The 23,208-nt window shown below is 44.6% G+C and overlaps 2 protein-coding genes across 3 annotated transcripts in view; one reads left to right on the plus strand and one right to left on the minus strand.

The window, feature by feature from the left end:
- nthl1 (nth-like DNA glycosylase 1) overlaps positions 1-23,208 on the minus strand; it is a 324,946-nt gene that overhangs the window by 146,754 nt on the left and 154,984 nt on the right. The gene's annotated exons all lie outside the window — the stretch shown is intronic.
- nherf2 (NHERF family PDZ scaffold protein 2) overlaps positions 2,210-23,208 on the plus strand; it is a 140,544-nt gene continuing 119,545 nt past the window's right edge. Inside the window, exons 1-2 of one of the 2 annotated variants that reach the window (XM_078240689.1) lie at positions 2,210-2,954; positions 4,915-5,142. In XM_078240689.1, coding sequence (XP_078096815.1) covers positions 2,745-2,954; positions 4,915-5,142 — 438 coding nt within the window. In that variant the 5' untranslated portion in view covers positions 2,210-2,744. The remainder of the gene's footprint in view (positions 2,955-4,914; positions 5,143-23,208) is intronic. The other variant, XR_013500693.1, reaches the window with a different exon arrangement.

Genomic DNA, 23,208 nt, shown 5'->3' on the forward strand with positions numbered 1-23,208 from the left:
AAGACAGACCGCCAAAGTGACTACCCTGCCCGTAATGTACAACCTCAAGATTCAATCTGCTACTAAACCAACGTGGCACAGTGGTTAGCACTGCTACCTTATAGTGCCAGAGATCTGGGTTCAATTCCTGGCTTGGGTCACTATCTGTGTGGAGTCTATATGTTCTCCCTGTTTCTGCGTGGGTTTCCTCCGGTTTCCTTCCAAAAATGTGCTGGTTATTTGCATTGGCCGTGCTAAATTCTCCCTCAGTGTAACCGAACAGGTGCCGGAGTGTGGCAACTAGGGGATTTTCACAGTAACTTCATTGCAGTGTTAATGTAAGCCTACTTGTGACACTAATAAATAAACGTTATGGGTTTAGCATTATGGGCTCTATGTCTCTATTCAATGCCTGTGTGCATTTCTTCCATCAATTTTCCCTCTTATTTTTAATAGTTTTATAAATCTGTATTGTCTCTGTTCCAGATTGTTTATTCATTCATGGGAGGTGGGCATTGTAGGCTGGGCCAGCATTTATTGCCCATCGCTAATTGCTCTTGAACCATCTCAGAGTCACCTGGAGCCACATCACAGTGCGATCCTTCCCACTCTGGGCTTTGCATAGGCCGACATTCAGGGGTTGCCTTTGGGGCTGCTGGTCAGCCTTCCAGGACAGAGGAAGTGCTGGTCTGATTGGGAGGCAGGGTGGCACAGTGCTTAGCACTACTGCCTCACAACTCTCAGGGATCCGGGTTCAATTCTGGCCTCGGGTGACCGTGTGGAGTTTGCATCTTCTCCCCGTGTCTGTGTGGGGTTTGCTCCGAGTGCTCCGGCTTCCTCCAAAGATGTGCAGGTTAGGTGGATAAGCCATGCTAAATTGCCCCTTACTGTCCTAAGATGTGTAGGTTAGATGGATTAGCCATGGGGAATGTGTGGGGGGAGAGGGCCTAGATAAGATACTCTGTTTGAGAGTCGGTGCAGACTCAATGCACCAAATGGCCTCTTCTGCACTGTAGGGATTCTATGATTCTATGAACAGCAATGTGGAATTAGCATATCCTCTAATTCTATCTTTTATTCTGTACTCTAACTCTCTTAAACTCTCTAATAATGTTCAGTGTATTCCACACCTTCACCTTTCCTTCTCTCCTACGTACTCTTGTCTACCACTTCCATCTAGAAGGACAAGGTCACTAGATACATGGGAACACCACAACCTGCAAGTCCCCCTCCAAGCCACTCACCATCCTGACTTGGAAATATATCGCCATTCCTTCACAGTCACTGGGTCAAAATCCTGGAATTCCCTCCCTAACAGCATTGTGGGTCAACCCACAGCACATGGACTGCAGTGATTCAAGATGACAGCTCACCACCACCTTCTCAAGGGCAACTAGGGATGGGCAATAAATGCTGGCCAGCCAGCGACGCCCATGTCCCACGAATGAATAAAAAAAGGTATGTTTTGGTCTGTATAGCGCACAAGAAACAATACTTTTCACAGTATCCCAATACATGTGACAATAATAAATCAAAATCAAATACAGATTGACCAGAGTTTTCTTGATGGGCTGAAAAGTTTGTGTGTGTGTGTGTTTTTTTCCTTTCTCCCCCCAAGTGGAACAGGGAAAAATGTTGTATGAGGAATGATTGAGGACTCTGGGTCTGTACTCGTTGGAGTTTAGAAGGATGAGGGGGGGATCTTATTGAAAATTACAGGATACTGCGAGGCCTGGATAGAGTGGACGTGGAGAGGATGTTTCCACTAGTAGGAAAAACTAGAACCAGTGGGCACAACCTCAGGCTAAAGGGACGATCCTTTAAAACAGAAACGAGGAGGAATTTCTTCAGCCAGAGACTGGTGAATCTGTGGAACTCTTTGCCGCAGAAGGCTGTGGAGGCCAGGTCATTGAGTGTCTTTAAGACAGAGATGGATAGGTTCTTGGTTAATAAGGGGATCAGGGGGTATGGGGAAAAGACAAGAGAATGGGGATGAGAAAAATATCAGCCATGATTGAATGGTGGAGCAGACTCGACGGGCCGAATGGCCTAATTCTGCTCTTATGTCTTATGGACTATGGGAAATATATGTTAATGAAAGTGATGTGTTGAGTTATTTGACACCGTGGGTTTCAAGCCTTGCCGTTGCCCCCGGCTTTCGGTAGGTGGCAGTCAGCCTAAGCAAGGGGGTGGGAGGACAATCCAGTTACAAAACTTGAACTTAAAAAGGGAGAGAGAGAGCAATTGTCATTGTTTACAGCGTCTCATCACCCCAACGTTCGTGCGAGTTGGTCTCGTTTGAGGAGGCTTGACTTTTTTCTTTGGTCTGGCAGACTTTATTTAAAATGTGCTTTTGCTTGATAATGTAGGGAACTTTTTTTTCCCCCTTATTTTTTTTTTGCAAAGAAACCCAAGCTGATTTATGTTGGTTGGAGCTGGAATTTTTTTGTGTGTGTTTCTGTGCTCGAGCTGGAAATTTCATCGGGAGGTGTGCTGGCGCCGAGGCCAGCTTCCCTTTGGCGTTGCCGGTGGAAATTTAACTCCAGTTTTTATTTTGGAGGGTGGGGGGGAAAGAGAGGTGGCTGTCACTGAAACTAAGCCGGTTCCCGGAGCGTAAGACCCAAGGAAGAAGCGAAAAAGTTTATTTCAACCCCCCCCCCCCACTTTCCCAGGGAGAGAGAGACTGAGAAATAACCTCCAGTGACCCTGAAATTAGCAAGGAGGTTGAAATTGACACAGGAGGAAGAAGAAGAAGAAGGAGGAGGATGGCTAAAGACCACCTGAAACCCCGCTTGTGCCATATGATAAAGGGGGAGAACGGCTACGGTTTCCACCTACACGGGGAGAAGGGCAAAAGCGGCCAGTACATCCGGAAAGTGGAGCCCGGCTCGCCGGCGGAGGCTTCGGGTCTGTCCGCGGGGGACCGGGTGCTGGAAGTTAACGGCGAGAATGTGGAGAAGGAGACCCACAATCAGGTAATTTTAACCCCCTCGCATTTTTGGAACCGGATTGTGTGCAAAAAGTTTGTTTAATTCAATTTAATTTTAATTCAATTTAATTTTAAGTGAATGTATCTTGTGTGGCCACACATCAGCACTTTGTTACCAATGCAAGTGGCCACGAAGCGAGTAACCCACACGCTTTGTTACCCATACAATTACAGCTTAATGGGAATCTAAGTGTTGTCGGAGTTTTCAGCCGGTCGTTTATGCGATTATACTTTTTTATGTAGCCAAATATTTGGTGGTAAGAGGTCAAAAATTTTAATGTATAATTTTAAAATGTTATAATATTTTGCATAAAGGGCAATTCCCCCTCATCCATACACAGACAAAGCTGGTTTCCAACTGGGGAGAGGGTGCTGAGACAGTACTCTTTATTAATCACAAGTAGGCTTGCATTCACACTGCAATGAAGTTACTGTGTTGAGTGTGTTTGGCCAGCTTTACTTTTGTTGGTGTATCGTGAATGTTTTAATACTTTGTCTTTGTGTGTGTGTGAGCTTTATTCCCTTTATCATGTGAATATTTTAAACCGAGGCAAAACAATGATGACCTTGCGGGATCAATAAACATTGTGTGTGTGTGTGCGTGTGAGAGAGAGAGTGTTTCGTATCTCGGTGACAGATATCCAGACCAGCTTTACAAAGCGGGCTACAATGTCCCTCAGGGCTGCTGATGATTTCCTAAGGTCCCTATCGAAACTGTTGAGTGATTGATCGACTCCAAGTCTGCACTGGGGGAATGTGGCGTCACCTCGCATCCATTATATTTGTCACACAGTTCAACGCGTGGAGAAAGATAATTTTGTTTTGAGGATAAATAAAATATTGAACTCTGACTCTCAAACGATGTAAGTATTGAGTCAGGGTTCAATATTCACTGCAGTAAATTCTAAAGGGTACACTGGAAAGTTTGATTCGAGTTTCTTCTAAAGGACATAACCCAGGTGCATGAATTTAACCCAGTCAGAATGGATTATAACATACCTAGATTTATTGTCGATATGGCTGAGTGGGTGGGGGAAGGGATTAGGAGTGCATTGTGTGTGTGTGTGTTTTGTTGAAAAAGCTCTGTTGTCACGTTATAATAAATACAATGCTCTGCCTCTTGTGAAGGGAGCTTGCTGAATAGGGAGCTTGTCTATGGGATGCTTTGGTCATGTGATTCCCATTTGCAAGGAGCCTCTCTCAAGGCTTCAGACAATTTCCAAGTTGTTTAAAAGTCCAACCCATGGTAAAGTATATCGTGAATGCTGGGAAACATTTGGAGACCGCATTGGAACAATTTGGTTCAATGACATACAATTAGCACGATTTTAAGTGGAAAGATGTTAATTTTCTTTCAATCTTTTGAATATGTTTGTACAAAAAATGTGCTTGGGACGGGAGAACTTTATACTTTGGGGGTGGGGGGAGGAAATGGCAGAGAAATTTCTTCACTCAATGGGTTGTGAATCTTCGAAATTCTCTAGCCCAGACAGCTGTGGATTTGCAGTCCTCTAGTATATTCAAGACAGAAGTGGGTAGATATGCGGGTATATGGGGATAATGCAGTTAGTGTGGCATTTGTTGGGTCAGCCATGAGGCTTGGTAAATATTTGAGGGGCCAAATATACTCCTAATGATGCTTTTTTTTAAATGTACAGGTTTGCAGGAATTACTGGGTCTCTCTGAGAGCAAACATTCATGTAGCCATTAACCTAGTTATGCTTAAACTTTACGACTTGTGTTAATTCAACTTCCTTCGAATTTTCAGGGTCAGTCAAACTTTTCTGGCATGAGCTCAAACTCCATCAGAAATGCACTGAATACAATAAAGCCATCCGCTAATTCTTTAAAAGCATTTGCCGTTGAGTCTCATGTTTTAAGATGGAGGGCTTGTTGTAATCAGCAGGGACTGGTTGAAAGGTTGTGACCCTCTTCATCTTCACTAGGTTGTGCAGCGGATCAAGGCACTGGAGAATGAGACAAGACTGCTGGTGGTGGACAAGGAGACGGATGAATACCTGCGGAACCAGCGCCTCACTGGTACAGAGGACAATGGCCAGAGCCTTCCCCCAGACAAGACCAAGGACAATGGTGAAGTGTGGAAACAGCAAGTCGTTCTGAACAGTGGGGAGCTGACAAGATTATCCATCCGGTCCATTGATAGCAACAAAAAGGTAGGAACCCCTCTGAAAGAGCAAAGTGAGACTTATGGGAGTTAAATTGGAGGACTGGGGAAAATAAATCAACTCTTTTAGATTCCTCTCTTTGGTGACGCTGAATCTCCAACTGCCTTTGGATGTACTGAATGCACCTACTGCAATTAACTTATCCATCTTATCTTGTTTAAAGCTGAGAGTTTGCGAGATAGAAAGCGGTATTGGATTATACTGGAGCAATGCAACTTTCAAATGAGCAAGGTGAGAGCTTTGCAAAGTGCAGTACGAGTATAATGGTACATCAGCTGTATAAAGTCCAGCAAATAGGAGGGAAAAGCCAAAATATTAATGGCATTTTCAAATGGGCAGTGTGAGGAGAAACTTCTGAATTGGTGGCACTCCAGTGTACTTGCAGGAAGAGAGAAATAAAATATATACTTTGTAATTAGATCTCATTTTTGTGATTTTTTTAAAAAGCATTTATTATCTTCCCAACAGTGATTTTCCTTGGGGGCAAATGGTAAGCTTTCTTCTCTGGGTTGTTGTCTCTGACTGACCAAACTCTGTTAGAAGGCACGGTGGCACAGTGGGTTAGCGCTGCCCTCAAAGCACCAGGGACCCAAGTTCGATTCCCGGCTTGGGTCACTGTCTGTGCGGAGTTTGCACGTTCTCCCCGTGTCTGCGTGGGTTTCCTCCGGGTGCTTCGGTTTCCTGCCACAGTCCGAAGATGTGCAGGTTAGGTGGATTGGCCATGCTATATTGACCCTAGTTTCGGGGGGGGGAGACTGACGGGGTAAAAATGTAGGGTTACGGGGATAGGCTGGGATTGTTATCGGTGCAGGCTCGATGGGCTGAATGGCCTCCTTCTGTACTGTAGGGATTCTATGATTGTTCTCGTACTAAATAATGGACAGCTATGGCTTAAATTGATATTTTCTGTGCAATTGGCAGATGCTGGGGAATGTTTTGTGTGATAAGCTTGTAGAGAAATCTCAGCAAACTGCTGTGTATTATACGGAGAGATGGCATTAAAGTTGCAACCATAAGTTACATGTGCGGTATTCGTGTATATGACGGAATGCAGGCTTCGTGCCTACAGAATTAATTCTGTACTTTGGAGGGGGAAGTATGAGTGTGTGTAGTTCTTTGCTGAAGGGGAAGCCAGAGAGTGATTTACGTAATTATTTTACCTGTTTCCCTGAGGTTGAGCAGCTCTCTCTCCGCCCCCTTTGCAAAGGGATTGTGTTATAATAGAGGAGAAATCTAAAGCAGGTCAACATGTAGGAAGCAAAATCTCACCGTGACCCCAAATCCTTCAATGAGCATGATTGTCATTTGAGAGGAAATGCATTCATGCATCGCACTTCCATTGTGAATGTTGACTCTGAACTATATTGACTTTGTTCTTTTCAGATTATGCATCTAGTATGGCCTTCAACGAAGCATATTTCTCTTCCTCTCGCTAGCGCTCATACAAGCATAGGATTTAAACATTCTCATTGATATTTTCCAATCCCCTCTATGGCTGCATTCCTCTGTATCTCTGTGATTGTCCTCCAGCCTTACAACCGTCCCAAATTTCAGTGCTCCTCCAATTCTGACTTCTGGAGCATTTTTTAAGAGCTCCTACCATTGTGTGACCATACCTTCAGTTGTCTGGGCCCCTAAACTCTGGGACTCTCTTCCCCAATCCTTCCCCGCTCGCCTCTCTCAGACACCAACCCATTAGTGCTAATGTCTCCTCATGTGATTCAATGCCGTTTGTTTTTTTTTGGCTCCTGTAAAGTGCCCCGGGGGGGGGGGGCATTTAGCGATGTTGTAAATGCAAGTTGTTGTTGAAGGATACAGATTGTACATCGTTAGACGTTGTTTCTCATGATCCATCTTTTCATTAACATGTGCTAAATATCAGTGCTGCTAATCTTACTGGCTGTGCCTGTTGCAAATCCCTTCATGACACTGCATAGCTGGGACAGTGCCATGCAATGCTGCACTACAGAATATGTTTTGTGCGTATTGAGTATGAGCTGGAATGGGGCCAGAAGAAATGATGCTCTCCTAGTTTCCAAGAGTGTATTTTGATTCTCTTGTGTTCCACAAGCTGAGTGCTGTCAAAGAATGTTGTCAGATGATATCTCAGCCTTTGGAAAGGATTAAAACAGGAGTGAGCACTTTCGCGTTACCTTCTTTAATGCCATAATTCCCCTAAACCTCTTTATTTACATAGTGTGTCTTCCTGGAAGCTTTTCTAGACTTGTGTAATGTGCAAAATAATGTTTTTTTTAAAAAATGTATTAATTAGTGTCACATTATCACTGCAATGAAGTTACTGTGAAAATCCCCCCCCGTCGTCACACTGCCTGTTCGGGGACACTGAGGGAGAATTTAGCATGGCCAGTACACCTAGCCAGCACGTCTTTCGGACTGAGAGAGGAAACCGGAGCACCCGGAGGAAACCCATGCAGACATGGGGAGAACATGCAGACTCCCCACACAGTGACCCAAGGCAGGAATCGAACCCGGGCCCCTGGTGCTGTGAGGCGGCAGTGTTGACCACTGTGCCATCCCAGTGCCATCCCTGTGCCACCGTGCTGCCCATTGCCTTTCTTTTATTGCTGCCTCGCTTTCTATTAATTTCCACCATCTTTCTGCTGAGTTCCATAATTCTTCACTATATCCTGCTTTTACTTTTTAATTTCTAGAATTCTCTCCTATTTTATTGGACATCATTTATCATTTCATGGGTCATTGGAAAAATAGTAATTAAAAAAAAACTTTTATGTTGAGCTGTGTATAAAAGCCAGCCTGAAATGTGATGCTAACAGATTGTATTGGTTAAGGATCGTTGGTAGTACTGTCGCTTGGTGCCTCAAACTTGTGGGACAAGCACCACTCTGGAGACGTTGGCACTGAATTTAGGTTTGATTTATTATTGTCATATCTATGAATATGCAGTGAAAAGTATTGTTTCTTGCACACTATACAAACTAAGCATACCATTCATAGAGAAGGAAAGGAGAATATAGTGTTACAGTTAGGGTGTAGAGAAAGATCAGCTTAATATAAGGTAGGTCCATTCAAAAGTATGGGGGCACGGTAGCACAGTGGTTAGCACTGCTGTTTCACAGCTCCAGGGACCTGGGTTCGATTCCCGGCTTGGGTCACTGTCTGTGTGGAGTTTGCACCTTCTCCTCGTGTCTGCGTGGGTTTCCTCTGGGTGCTCCAGTTTCCTCCCACAGTCCAAAGATGTGCGGGTTAGGTTGATTGACCATGCTAAAATTGCCCTTTAGTGTCCTGGGATGCGTAGATTTGAGGGATTAGTGAGTAAAATATGTAGGGATATGGGGGTAGGGCCTGGGTGGGATTGTGGTCGGTGCAGACTCGATGGGCTGAATGGCCTCTTTCTGTACTGTAGGGTTTCTATGATTCTATGATTTCTATGAAAAGTCTGATGGCAGCAGGGAAGTAACTGTTCTTGAGTCGGTATGTAACCTCAGACTTTTGTATCTTTTCCCGACAGAAAAAGGTGGAAGAGAGTGTGTCCAGAGTGTGTTGAGTCCTTGATTATGTTGGCTGCTTTTCAGAGGCAGCAGGAAGTTTAAAGTTTATTTATTAGTGTCTCAAGTAGGCTTACATTAACCCTGCAATGAAATTACTGTGAAAATCCCCTGGTCGCCACATTCCGGCACCTATTCAGTACACTGAGGGAGAATTTAACACGGCCGATGCACTTAACCAGCACGTCGTTCGGACTGTGGGAGGAAACCATGCAGAATGTGCAAACTCTGCACAGTGACCTAACCCGGGTCCCTGGCACTGTGAGGCAACAGAGCTAACCACTCTGCCACTGTGTACACAGCCAATGGATGGGAGGCTGGTTTGTGTGATGGATTGGGCTTCGTTCATGATACTTTGTAGTTTCTTGCGGTCTTGGGCAGAGCAGGAGCCATACCAAGCTGTGATACAACCAGAAAGAATGCTTTCTATGGTGCATCTGTAAATGTTGGTGAGAGCCGTAGCGGACATACCAAATTTCCTTAGCCTCCTGAGAAAGTAGAGGCGTTAGTGGGCTTTCTTAACTATAGTGTTGGCGTGGAGGGACCAGGAGAGGTTGTTGGTGGATCTGGACACCTAGAAACCTGAAGCTCTCAACCATACGGGCAGCACGGTAGCACAGTGGTTAGCACTGCTGCTTCACAGCTCCAGGGACCTGGGTTCGATTCCCGGCTTGGGTCACTGTCTGTGTGGAGTTTGCACATTCTCCTCGTGTCTGCGTGGGTTTCCTCCGGGTGCTCCGGTTTCCTCCCACAGTCCAAAGATATGCGGGTTAGGTTGATTGGCCATGCTAAAAATTGCCCTTAGTGTCCTGAGATGCGTAGGTTAGAGGGATTAGTGGGTAAATATGTCGGGATATAGGGGTAGGGCCTGGGTGGGATTGTGGTCGGTGCAGACTCGATGGGCCGAATGGCCTCTTTCTGTACTGTAGGGTTTCTTTCTTTCTTTCTATTTAAACTTCATCCCTGCTCTGTGCAATGCTGAAGAAGTGCTGCATTCTTGGGGTTATCATCTTTTGGACAAGAAGTTAAACTGAGGCCCTGTCTGTTCGTGCAGCTGGAAGTAAAAGATCAAACATATGGATTAGGAGCAGGAGTAGGCCCCTCGAGCCTGCTCCGCTACTCAATCAGATCAAAGCTGATCTGATTGTAACCTCAGCCCTACATTCCTGCCTACCCCCAAGAACCTTTCACCCTCTTGTTAATCAAGAATCTATCCAGCTCGGTTATAAAAATATTCAAAGATTCGGTTTCCACTGCCTTTTGAGGAAGAAAGTTCCAAAGACTCACGCCTTCCAGAGAGAACATTTCTTCTCCTCTCTGCCATAAATGAGTGACCCCTTATTTTGTAACAATGACTTCTAGTTCTAGATTCTCCAACTGCTGCCTCACAGCGCAAGGGACCTGGGTTCGATTCCCGGCCTTGGGTTACTGTCTTTGTGGGGTTTGCACATTCTCCCCGTGTCTGTGTGGGTTTCCTCTGGGTACTCCGGTTTCCTCCCACAGTCCAAAGATGTGCGTGTTAGGTGGATTGGCCATGCTAGATTGTCCCTTAGTGTCAGGGGGATTAACAGGGTAAATACATGGACAGGGCCTGGATGGGATTGTGGTCGGTGCAGACTCGATGGGTCAAATGGCCTCCTGCACTGTAGGATTCCATGATTCTGTGACAAGAGGAAACATCTCCTCCACATCCACCCTGTCAATACCCCTCAGGATCTTAAAGGTTTCAATCAAGTTCCCTCTTACTCTTCTAAACCCGAGTGGATACAAACCTAACTCTCCAACCTTTCCTCATAAGACAACCTGCCCATTCTTGGTATTGGTCCAGTAAACCTTCTCTGAACGGTTTTTGATGCATTTACATCTTTCCTTAGACGTCCCTCGACTCCCTTACCTATTTAAAAACAAAGACTATCTGATCACTATCATGTTGCTATTTGTGGATGTTTGCTGTAAACAAACCTTTCTGCCGCATTTCCTACATTACAACAGTGAGTGTTTCCTCCACAGTGTTAACACTCCATTCAGTACACCATGATTGTGAAAGGTATTCTTCTTACCAAAACTTGCATTCATTCAACCCTACGGTCTTGTTTCTGCAATGTCTTCCGGGAGATTGATATAATATTTGTGCAGTCAACTGATCCCTTCTGTTGTTTTTGATTATCACTGTAGCTAGTCACAAAGTATCCAGTTGAATAGGAGCTGGCTTTCTAGGGCAAGAAAGAGAGTGAAACTAGGCAGGACACACTGAAGACATGAGGCACCAGAAATAACACAATGATGTAACACCGTACAACAAGGGTGGCACAGTGGTTAGCACTGCTGTCTCACAGCACCAGGGACTTGGGTTTGATTCCCGGCTTGGGTCACTGTCTGTGTGTAGTTTGCACATTCTCCCCGTCTCTGCATGGGTTTCTTCTGGTGCTCCAGTTTCTTCCCACAGTCCAAAGATGTGCAGGTTCGGTGGATTGGCCATGGTAAATTGCCCCTTTAGTGTCAGGGGAACTAGTTAAGATAAATGCATAGGGTTATGGGGATAGGACCTGGGTGGGATTGTGGTCAGTGCAGGCTCAATGGGCCGAATGGTCTCCTTCTGCACTGTAGGATTCTATAGGACATGATGGAGATGGTGACAGTGAAAATAAGCTAAACATTAAGAAAAATAAAACCATGGCCAAGTGTCAAAGCCCAAAAGCAAAAGGGTTAGGACACAAACTCTTCTAACAGAAAGCAGAGGAAAGGGAGCTAAAATGGGGAAATATTGAATATATATATTGTCCAGTTTTTATGCCAACTTTCTTCCTCCTTTTTGATATTGTCCATTTGCTGGGTTAAGGTAGTCATGAGTGCCAATTGCATAGAGCTTGTGTCCAGGTGTGACCTTGATGGTGGATGTTGTAGGGGTGGCGCAGTGGTTAGCGCTGCAGCCTCACCGCGCCAGGGACCCAAGTTTAATTCCGGACTCTCACTGTCTGTGTGGAGTTTGCACATTCTCCCTGAGTCTGTGCGGGTTTCTCCCAGGTGCTCCGGTTTCCTCCCACACAGGTTAGGTTGATTAGCCATGGTAAATGCAAGGGGTTACGGGATAGGTTGGGGCTGGATAAGATGCTCTTTTGGAGAGCCGATGCAGATTAGGTGGGCCAAATGGTCTCTTTCTGCACTGCAGGAATTCTATGATTCTTGCTGTTTTGCGATGAGGGCCACCACACCAAGACCAGTTTGTTTTTTACAATGTTTAACAAAGTGATTTTATTTAATAGCATTGTCAGTGTGTGTGTGCTGGATAGAAATCAAGAACTGAAGCCTTGAAAACTATTTTTCCTTCCCTAACATTGGTGTACTCCAGCTAGTTCTTTTTTTCCCAACCCCAATTGAGGTCAGGTTCCTCTCTGTATTGATTCAATCTGGTGCCTTCTCTGTCCTCTGCCTCACCTTTGGGGAGGCAATGGTGTCGTGGTATTATTACTGGACTAGTAATCCAGAGACCCAGTGTAGTGCAGTGGGGATTCGGGTTCAAATCCCACCACTTGAACGCAATAAAAATCTGGAATTAAAATTCTAATTATGACTATGAAACCATTGTAGTGTGTCATAAACCCATCCAGTTCACTATTGTCCTTTTAGGGAAGGAAATTTGCCATCGCCACCTGGTCTGGTCTACATGTGACTCCCGATCCACGACTCTTAAAATGTCCTCTGAAATGGCAAGCTACTCAGTTCAGGGGTAATAGGGAATTTATTTTGTGGGACATGGGCATTGTTGGCTGGCCGGCATTTATTGCCCATCCCTAGTTGCCCTTGAGAAGGTGATGGTGAGCTGCTGCCTTGAATCGCTGCAGTGCGTGTGCTGTGGGTTGACCCACAATGCCGTTCGGGAGGGAATTCCAGGATTTTGACGCAGCGACTGCGAAGGAACGGCCGACATATTTCCAAGTCAGGATGGTGAGTGGCTTGGAGGGGAACTTGGTGGTGGCGTTCCCATTTATCTACTGCCTTTGTCCTTCTAGACAGAAGTGGTCGAGGGTTTGGAAGGTGCTGTCTCAGGATCTTTGGTGAATTGCTGCAGTGCATCTTGTAGATCGTACACACTGCTGCTACTGAGCGTCGGTGATGGAGGGAGTGGATGTTTGTGGATGTGGTGCCAATCAAACAGGCTGCTTTGTGTCCAGCTTCTTGTGTTGTTGGAGCTGCACCCATTCAGGCAAGTGGGGGGGTATTCCATCACACTCCTGACTTGGACACTAAATGCAAGCCCAGCCAGCCGCATCCACATTCCGAGAGTGAATTTTAAAAAAAAACAACCTTGCTACTGAATAAAATTGTTGAGCTGTAAAGTTTAGCTTCTGTGTGTCTACATTGTAATAGCTCTGCCAAGCCCTCAAAAGCACCAAAGTTGCTAACTCCCCCACAGGCAAGATCTTGAGAAGGTCATCATTGACGGAGTGAATCATATTAACACTGACTACAAGAGCAGAGGTTGACCCCTTGCACCGTACGTAGGCCTCAAGTTAGGAGTGTGATGGAATACTCATCACTTGTCTCGATCACAACTTGGGACTTCAACACCACGCAGGATTAAGCAGACCACTTGTCCCCTGCCACTGACCTTTAATAGACCCCCTTCCACTACTGAGACACTGAAGCTACAATATCTGCTGTCTATAGGTTGACTGTTAGAAAGGGAACAAGCAGCATCATTCCCAAGTTGCATCCCATACTCATTTGGCAATTGATTTCTTCACTGGGTTCAAGTCCTGGAAATTTCTACTTGTCACTATTATATGAAGATCATCACCACTGCCTCGACAGCTGGGGACAGGGAGCAACACAAAGCATTACCCATATCCTGGGAACAGGTATGAAATAAAACAAGCATCTGTTTGTGTTTTTGCAGTTAAGACGATGGTACTATCGTCCTTTTAGTGTTTGTTTTCTGATGAGAGTTTTGCTGAACACACAAGGGACAAGAATAGCGTTATCATGGAATCCCTACAATTCACAGAAGACCATTCGGCCCATCGAGCCTGCACCAACTCTCCGACGCGGCACCTTGTCACAGTGGTTAGCGCTGCTGCCTCACAGCGCCAGGGACCTGGCATGGGCCACTCTCTACATGGAGTTTGTACGTTCTCCCTGTGTCTGCGTGGGTTTCCTCCTGGTCCTCCGGTTTCTTCCCATAGTCTGAAAGACGTGCTGGTTAGGAGTATAGGCCATGCTAAATTCTCCCTCGGTGTACTCGAACAGGCGCCGGAGTGTTACAACTAGGGGATTTTCTCAGTAATTTCATCGCAGTGTTAATATAAATCTACTTGTGACACTAAATAAACTTAACAAATAAACTTCCCCAGGCTCTAATCCCCCCCCCCCCTATACCCATAACCCCACGCATTTACCCCATTAATCCACCCCCCCCCCCAACCCACAATATAGCATGTCCATCTTTGGACTTATCATGTAATTATTATTGCATTGTCGTGCAAAGGAAGAGCCATTTTTTTGTAACAAGAAGTTTGTTTGGTGCAAATTTAAAAATTCTCATCATTGTTTTCAAATCCGTTTCCTCGCCCCTCCCTATCTCTGTAATCTCCCGCAGCCCGCCTGAGATATCTGCGCTCCTAATTCTGGCCTCTTGAGCATCTCCAGTTTTAAATCACTCCATTGTTGTTGTTGCAGCCTTCAGCTGCCAAGACCCCAAGCTCTGGAATTCCCTGCCTTCAACCTCTCCTCCTCTCTCCAAGGCACTCCTTGAAACCTACCTCACTGACCAAGCATTTGGCCCTTTGCCCGAAAAATCTCGACGTGGCTCAGTGTCGCGTTTTGTTTTCTAATGTTCCCGTGAAACGCATTGCGATGCTTTATTACATTAAAGGTATTGGATAAGTAAAAGTTGTCGCTGGCTACCTTGGATGAAATCCATCATTATGTATGAATTCTGTTTGTTGATGCATCAAAACATACTCACTGCTACAGTTCACCTGAAAATTGACACTTTGCCAAAAAATCCTGCATCTGGTTGTGGAATTTAAAAACATATTCAACATTTACCTTTGTGTTATCTGACATTGTTGTATGACTGTAGGGTACGATTCAACATTATGCTTTGAAGTGAAATGCCTGCTGCTATGTGGAAAAATATTGCTGACAATTGATAGATAACCTGTCAGGATTTGCATGAAAGTGATTTGCATTTGTATAATGTCTTTCATGATCTATTGATGGTCCACAATGCTCCACAGCGTACTTTGGAAATGCAGTCACTGGTGTAACACAGGGAAATCACTTTGGCGTACAACTTGGTCCCGCAAACGTCAATGTGATAATGACCAAAGTAATCTGCTTTTTGGTGAAGTTGGCCGAGGGGTAAATATTGACCCAGGAGTGTTTTCCCCCTGCTCCAAATGGTGCTCTGGGATGGAGCATTGGTTTAATTTCTCACCAAAAGATAGCACATCCGACTGTGCAACACTCTGTGCCACACTGGGAATATCAGCCTGTGCTCACGCCTCTGAGATAAACTCCTGTGGGAAGAGTGCTGCCCCTTGAGTCACAACTGATCTATATTCCTCTGCTTCAAGGGATTGGCACAGTGGTTAGCACTGCTGCCTCACAGCACCAGGGACCCGGGTTCGATTCCCGGCTTGGGTCACTGTCTGTGCGGAGTTCTCTGCGTGGATTTCCTCCAGGTGCTCTGGTTTCCTCCCACAGTCCAAAGAAGTGCAGGTTAGGTTGAGTCACTGTCTGTCTGTGCAGAGTCTTCATGTTCTCCCTGTCTGCATGGGTTTCCTCTCACAGTCTGAAAGGATTATGGAGGCATTGGAGACGGTGCAAATAAATGAGACTGATACCACAAATGAGAAGTTGTATCTGTTGAGGGAAAAATTGAATCCAGGCCCCCAGTGCATTATCCTGGGTCTCCTGGATTACTAGTCCAGTGGTTTAGGTGCATTGGCCGTGCTAAATTCTCCCTTGGTGTATCTGGACAGACACCGGATTGTGGCGACTAGTGGATTTTCAGTCACTTCATTGCAGTGTTAATGTAAGTCTACTTGTGACACTGATAAATAAACTTTTATGTCCGCAAGCATGTGAAATCTTACTGAACGTTTCTTTCCCGAGTCCCATGGAGAAAATTAGTCATTGGAAACCTGTTGTATCGTCATCGTGGACGTCTATTTAAATTATTTTCAAAATTAATGAAAGCTATTGACCAGCAGTTGTTCTTTGTAGAGTATAGAAGGAAGGAAGTCATTTGTGGAATTGAATCCACATTGTGTACACAAGTGTTCAGCTACCAAGTAATGTAAATGTAGGTGACCACATGGTGCAGCTGTATTATATTACATTCAAGTTAAAACAGTAACAAGGTCGTAATTAAAACCAGAAAAGGCTGGCAATATCGTGCAGGTCCTGCAGCATCTGTGGTGACCGAAACAGTGTCACCATTTTGAGTTGATGTCCGATTGTCAGTATCTTCCCATTAATTTGCATAGATCCCAATTCAAGCCCAAAATGGGGCACAATGCCTTACCGTGTCAATTTGTCTATCTTGCGGGGACCATGAATTTGGGTTCTATTTGAATTTGGTTTTTGGAACAAGTAAGGAATGGTTTTGGGGTTTTCCCAGCTGATTCTAAGCTTTGGCTTGGTAACTTTAAGGATAAATTTTTTTAAAAATTTAAAGTGCAAAAAACAATCAATTTTATTTGGTTAAGAATTTATCCAACAAATAGGGTAGTGGTTTAAAGCAGCTGTCCTCGAACTCTCCAAGCAATGGTATTAACCAATAAATAGGAAATATAAACACAGCTAGGGCCATGTTGAGAATTCGATGGTCAGTTTGCCAAAGCCTAGCAGACTTGCCAGGATGAAGAGTGATAGTTACCAAGAGAAATTTGAGAAACATGAGCATCTTTGCCCAGAGTGGAAGGCCACAAAGGATCACCAGATTGATGTCTTCCAAGATGGTTATTACAAGGCGAATCATGACTGCTTTCATCAGTCAGGAGACCAGGAATGAAGGGCTCAATTTATGAATAATGTCACTGTTCTGGTCTCCATGATATAAAAAGGATTTGGAGACGGTGCAAAAAATGAGACTAATACCACAAATGTAACTTCTCATCTAGTGGGAAAAATTGAACCCAGACTCCCAGTGCATTATCTCGGATCCCTGGGTTACTAGTCCAGTGGGTTCGGTGCATTGGCCATGCTAAATTCTCCCTCAGTGTACCCAAACAGGTGCCGGAGTGTTGCGACTCGTGGATTTTCACAGTAACTTCATTTCAGTGTTAATGTAAACCTACTCGTGACACTAATAAATGAACTTAAATACCACTATGCCACTGCCTCCCCTTTGCTTACAAGCCTTTATTCTCTTTCTTCTTTCATGAGATGTGGGCATGGGTTGGCAAAGCCAGCATTTGTTGCCCATCCCTTGTCGCCCACGAACTGAGTGGTTTGCTAGGCCATTTCAAAGGGCGGTTAAGAGTCAGTAACATTATTGTGGATCTGGAGTCGCATGTAGGCCAGACCAAGGAACAATGGCAGATTACCTTCCCTAAAGGGCATTAGTCAACCAGATGGGTTTTTATGATGTTCAGTGATAGTTTCATGGTCACCATCACTGAGACAAGCTTTCAATTCCAGATTTTATTAACTGAATTTAAATTCCACCAGCTGCCATGGGGGGGTTTTGAACCCATGCTTCCTGGACCTCTGGATTACTAATCCAGTGACATTGCCACTATGCCGCCATCTTCCCTAAAGCATAATTGCTGAGAGGTGACCAAATAGAGGTCGCTAAAATCATGAAGGAATGTGTTGGGATAGTTGTCGGGAAGATGTTTCCACTTGTGGATGTATCTAATACTCGGGATCATAAACACGAGATAGTCACCAACAAATCCAATAAGGAATTCAGGAGAAACTTTCTTGTTTACTTGGAGGGTGGTGAGAACATAGAACTTGCCACCACAATTGGGACTGTTTGAGGTGAATAGCATGGATTAATTGAAGGGGAAATTAGATAAGAATAAGAGGAGAGAGGAATAGAAGGTTTTATAGGGTTAGATGAAGTGAGGTGTGACCAAATGTGTGGAGAGGAAAAACAGATTTGGCTATTTTTCTTTAATCCCTGGGATGTGCCAACATTTATTGCCCTTGAACTGAGGGCGTTTAAGAGTTGACCACATTGCTGTGGATCTGGAGTCACAGGTAGGCCAGACCAGATAAAGATGGCAGATTTCCTTCCTTGAAGAACCAGATGTGTTTTTACAAAAATTGACGATGGTCGTCATTAGATTGTTAAATGTGGATTTTTTTTTAAAATTACTTAATTCAAATTTCACCATCTGCCATGTTGGGAGTTGAACCCAGGTCCCCAGAGCCTTGCCTTGGGTCCCTGGATTACTAATCCAGTGACAATATCACTACGCTATCACCTCTCCCCTTTGTTTCAGTAATATAAACTCTAATTTAATTGATCAAAAGAAAAAGTTCGAGAGGACATTAGATAAAACTTTGCAGAAGTGGTAAGAATTTGGAAATCTCCTGGTGCAAACCATTACAGTAAGAAGTCTCTCAACACCAGGTTAACCAAACCATTACTGGCAGAGTGCATAATTTTGAAGAAGACATTCAGAATGTATATTTTGGGGGTGGGGTGAAATATTATCGACGTGAAGTTGCAAGAGAATGGAATTGCTCAAACGGGTCTTTAAGTAGAGAAAAACACCAACAGCCTTAATGACTTGCCGGTTTCCGTAACCGTCTGAATTATTTTGAAGTGTATTGGGTGTTACTGTGTGTAAAAATGAAGATCCTACGAACAGCGATGACTTGTATGACCATTTAATTATATTTTACTGAGAGACATTTTGCCACCGCATGGTGACTTCTTCCTGGGCAATGTGTCTCCATTTTTGCAGCCCTCCTGTGAATAAAGCACCTTTTTCTTTATATCTGAAGACTCCTGGAATCTCTGCAGCGTAGAAGAGGCCCTTCAGCCTATCAAGTCTACAGTAACTCTGTAACAGAGCGTCTTACCCAGGCACTCTCTTTTTCCCCCATCCTACTGCTGTAACCCCACAGTTACCGTGACAAATCTCTCCAGCCTATAGATCTTGGGATGCTAAGGGGCAATTTAGCATGGCCAGTCCACCTAACTTGTGTATGGTTTTGTTTTGACAACATCTCAGTGAAGCACCTTGAGATACATCACCATGTTATAGGTGCTTTATCAATACAAGTTGTCCAGTATCCAACGTTTGTTTATTTATTAGTCACAAGTAGGCTTACATTAACAATGCAATGAAGTTACTGTGAAAAATAACCAAGATACATTTTCCCCTCAAAATCTGTTCAGAGTTCTGTGAAGCTTTAGATGGCTGTGTGGGATGGAGAGAGAGAGACTGGGCGCAGAGTTTTTCCCAGTAAGAAGGTTAACAACACCAGGTTAAAGTCCAACAGGTTTATTTGGTAGCAAAAGCCACACAAGCTTTCGGAACTGCAAGCCCCTTCTTTCCAACGCCGGCATCTCCACACGCAGAGTTTTTGTCAGGAGTTGAACGTCATGGTTTCAGACTTCGAGAAGGAAATATCAATTCATCTAGAACTTGATGTGAGTGGAGAAATTGGGCAGAAAAGTGGATGATAGACATGGGTGCATACAGCTGGTAATGTGACCTGTAAGTCACTTTAGCAAAGGTAGGATGCCCCTTTAGTCCTTGTGTCGATGAAGCCTGTAAATGATGTGGTAGCCTTGTTCCTCTGCCGCCTACCATTCTCCGCATAGTTTTGAGGGTTCTGACTCCATCCTGCTCTGGCCGCTGTCTTTTCCCTGGACACGGGACTTCCTAACCCAACTAACTACAGTCACACCTCTATTCTGCTCCTGCATAACGGTGCATTCCTATAGTCAGCCGGTCTCTCTCAGTCCAGACGAGGTGAGCAGGTCTGGACTGCCATTTGAATGCGGGAGCTCTGGACAGTCCTTCCGGAACATTGTGTAGAGAAAGCACCCAACCAAAGTTGATTGAGGGTTTTGAGGTAAATTAGATATTTTGGAGCTGATCCGTCCCAGTAACTTGCCTTGGGAGAGAATTGGTTTAAGCTAAATAAGCTGGGAAATGATGAACTTTGTAATGAGGAAAGGTTATTCAGTCCATGCAATATTGTGTTCCACTGTGCAAGCCTGAAGATATAATGAAGGGTTATGGAATCTTTCGGGCTATTTGCATCTGTTTTACACACAGGATCTGTCACACAAGCAACTTGCCTACTGGAGAGATTGAAAGAGGCTTTTCATTGGCAGGTTTTGTTCCTTCAGTAATGGATCTGTCGTGGCATCCCCCAAGAATCCACTAGCATTACAGCTACTTTAATGGAAAAAACCAAGCAGCCCGCTTGATTGGCACCACATCCACTCCCTCCACCAGCGAAACTCAATAGCAGCAGTGTGGACTATCTACAAGATGCACTGCAGCAATTCGCCTTCCAACCCACAATCACTTCCATCGGGTGGCACAGTGGTTAGCGCTGCTGCCTCACAGCTCCAGGGACCCGGCTCAGGTCACTGTCTGTGTGGAGTTTACACATTCTCCCCATATCTGAGTGGGTTTCCTCCGGGTGCTCCGGTTTCCTCCCACAGCCCAAAGATGTGCGGGTTAGGTGCATTGGCCATGCTCAATTGCCCCTTAGTGTCCCGGGATGCATAGGGATGGGCAATAAATGCTGGCCAGCCAGCGACGCCCATGTCCCACGAATGAATATTAAAAAATATCGAGAGGGAACTTGGAAAAATCATCTATTCTGATGTTTCAATCCAGTTTTTAAAAAAAATTGCAACCATATTTGTTTAAATGAGTTTTGTGATCTACATTTTTTAACCCATATATTGACCCTAATAATTTCCCAATCTGGGTCATCCAGACTCAATGTTGCCCCTATTCTCTGTCCACAGATGCTGTCAGACTTGCTGAGATTTTTCCAGCATCTTCTGCTATTGTTTCAGATTCCAGCATCCGCACAGTATTTTGCTTTTAGCTTAATTCCCCAATATTGATGGATCTGGAAGTAGCGGCAAAGATTTTTTTTATTTATTCAGCTGTCTTACAGTAGTGTGCACTTCATTCTGCTTCTGGCCTGGATTACATTACTTAACCACCTTTTTTATTAATGTACAACTTCAATCAATATGATTTATATGGTGGATGAACACACGAGGGGAGAAAAAATGTCAAGTTCCCAGCTGGGCCCCGATCCCTTTTGTCTAACCTGGTGTGGGTTGTCAACTTGAGTTGGCCAATATCCCTGGAGGTTTTTTCACATGACTTGCCTCCCCATCACCATACGTTCCAGCCATTGGTTATCTGACAGATCCATCCTCACGATAGCTGCCTTCCTATATCAATCAGACAGCCATCAAAAATTCAAATACATTTTAAATGTTATCTGTATCCATGGAGACCTTTATGCTTGCTGCCTGGTACTTGTGGTGGTGCAATTGTTCCTTGCTGCTTATCCACTTCTCTTACCAGCAATAAAAATATTGGACATGGGCCAAAAGGCAGTGAAGAATCTGTTGTAGTGGAATTGCACAAATGGGTCTTGAAGAAAAACACCACCAGCCTTAATGAGTGGCGCAGTGATTAGCACTGCTGCTTCACAGCGCCAGGGACCCAGGTTCGATTCCCAACTTTGGCTGTGCGGAGTTTGCACGTTCTCCCCGTGTCTGCGTGGATTTCCTCCCACAGTCAAAAAGACATGCTGGTTAGGTGCATTGGCCGTGCTAAATTCTCCCTCAGTGTACCTGAACAGGCGCCGGAATGTGGCAACTAGAGGATTTTCACAGTAACTTCATTGCAGTGTTAATGTAAGCCTACTTGCGACGCTAAACTTAAAACTTAAACTTGACTGGCTGGTTTCTATAATCCTCTGAATATTTTGAAGTGCATTAGGTGTTACTGATTGCAAAGTTTGTTTGCCTGCAAGATGTTTGGGGGAGAAATACTAGGTAGCACACCGGGAAGAATTCTCCTGCTTTCCTTCAAAATAGGGCGCTGGGATCGTTCTGTCCACCTGAGAGGTCGGAAGGGGCCTTTGTTTTATGTCTTGTGAGGTGACAGTGCTACACAAGAGTCACTCTAGTATTTCAGGTGGGATAGCAGTTTAAGCTTATCAATGTCACAAGTAGGCTTACATTAACACTGCAATGAAGCTACTGTGAAAATCCCCTAGTCGCCACACTCCGCGCCTGTTCGGGTACACTGAAGGAGAATTTAGCACGGCCAATGCACCTAACCAGCACGTCTTTCGGACTCTGGGAGGAAACTGGGGCACCCGGAGGAAACCCACGCAGACAAGGAGAGAACATGCAGACTCCGCACAGTCACCCAAGCCGGGCATTGATCCCGGGTCCCTGACGCTGTGAGGCAGCAGTGCTAACCACTGTGCCACCGTGCTGTTGTGTGTGAATTTTCAGATGTCTGTAGAAATCTTTCTCATGGAAGCTGAAGATAGTGGCATCGCACAGGTTTATTAATGCTGAAACGATCACAAAACATTACATCTCTGTTTCCTATTGAATCTAAACCATCTATCCTGCTAGCTGCACACACTGCAACGGCTGGATTTGGAGTAATCGGCCAAGACCAGCAATAACTTGAGGCATCGATACAATGTAATGGAAATGGATTGCATTTGTTATAGATGCAGAAACAAGCCTGCGAAAGATCTACTCCAGCAGTTTCGCATTAAGGTAATGAATTGGAAACCTGGGTTTGCAGAATGTGAATAAAACTGTAGACTCTGCTGGAAGCCCTTGCTGCCATCTGTACAGGAAATGGGAATGTATTTGAACGATTAATACAGAAATTGTTCCAGAATCTCCTGGGAGAGCTTGAAACATGCTCAATGGTTCTCTTGCCAAAAGCACTTCTCGTGTCTTTAATATTAAAATAGTTTGAGGTTTTGTTGTAAATAAATGTCCAAATTGACCCACACAATGTTGTTTTTCTCATCTCGTCTTGTAACGAAATGCATGCGAGACCTTAATTTCTTTTTATTTTCTCGTGCCCAGTTCTGTGATCCGATCAGCAACCCCCATTGTGTAGCCCTGAAACAATAGACTTTGTGCTTCAGAGCTATCGCCTTGATTGCGCTGTGGAAGATTAGTGAATGTTTTCAGGTTGAAGTATTGTTTGAAATTCCCATCTGCTGTTTAGATTGAATGAGTTGGTGCCTTCTGCTGGAATAGTTGCACTCAATCCTCAATATTAGAGATAAAAGTCCCATAACCTACTCTCTCCATCTCCACTGCCACCTGTAGTCATTGTGTTTTTTGATTCATTTTACAGGAAATGATTGTCACTGGCTAGGCCAGTATTTATTGCCCATCTCTAACTGCCCTTCATTTCAGAGGGCATTTGAGAGTCAACTATATTGCTGTGGGTTTAAGTCACAAGTAGGCCAGACCAGGTATGCGTATTAGTGAACCAGATGGGCTTTTCATGGACATTAGTGAACC

The sequence above is a fragment of the Mustelus asterias genome, chromosome 23 (assembly GCF_964213995.1).
Source record: "Mustelus asterias chromosome 23, sMusAst1.hap1.1, whole genome shotgun sequence".
Taxonomy (NCBI): Eukaryota; Metazoa; Chordata; class Chondrichthyes; order Carcharhiniformes; family Triakidae; genus Mustelus; species Mustelus asterias.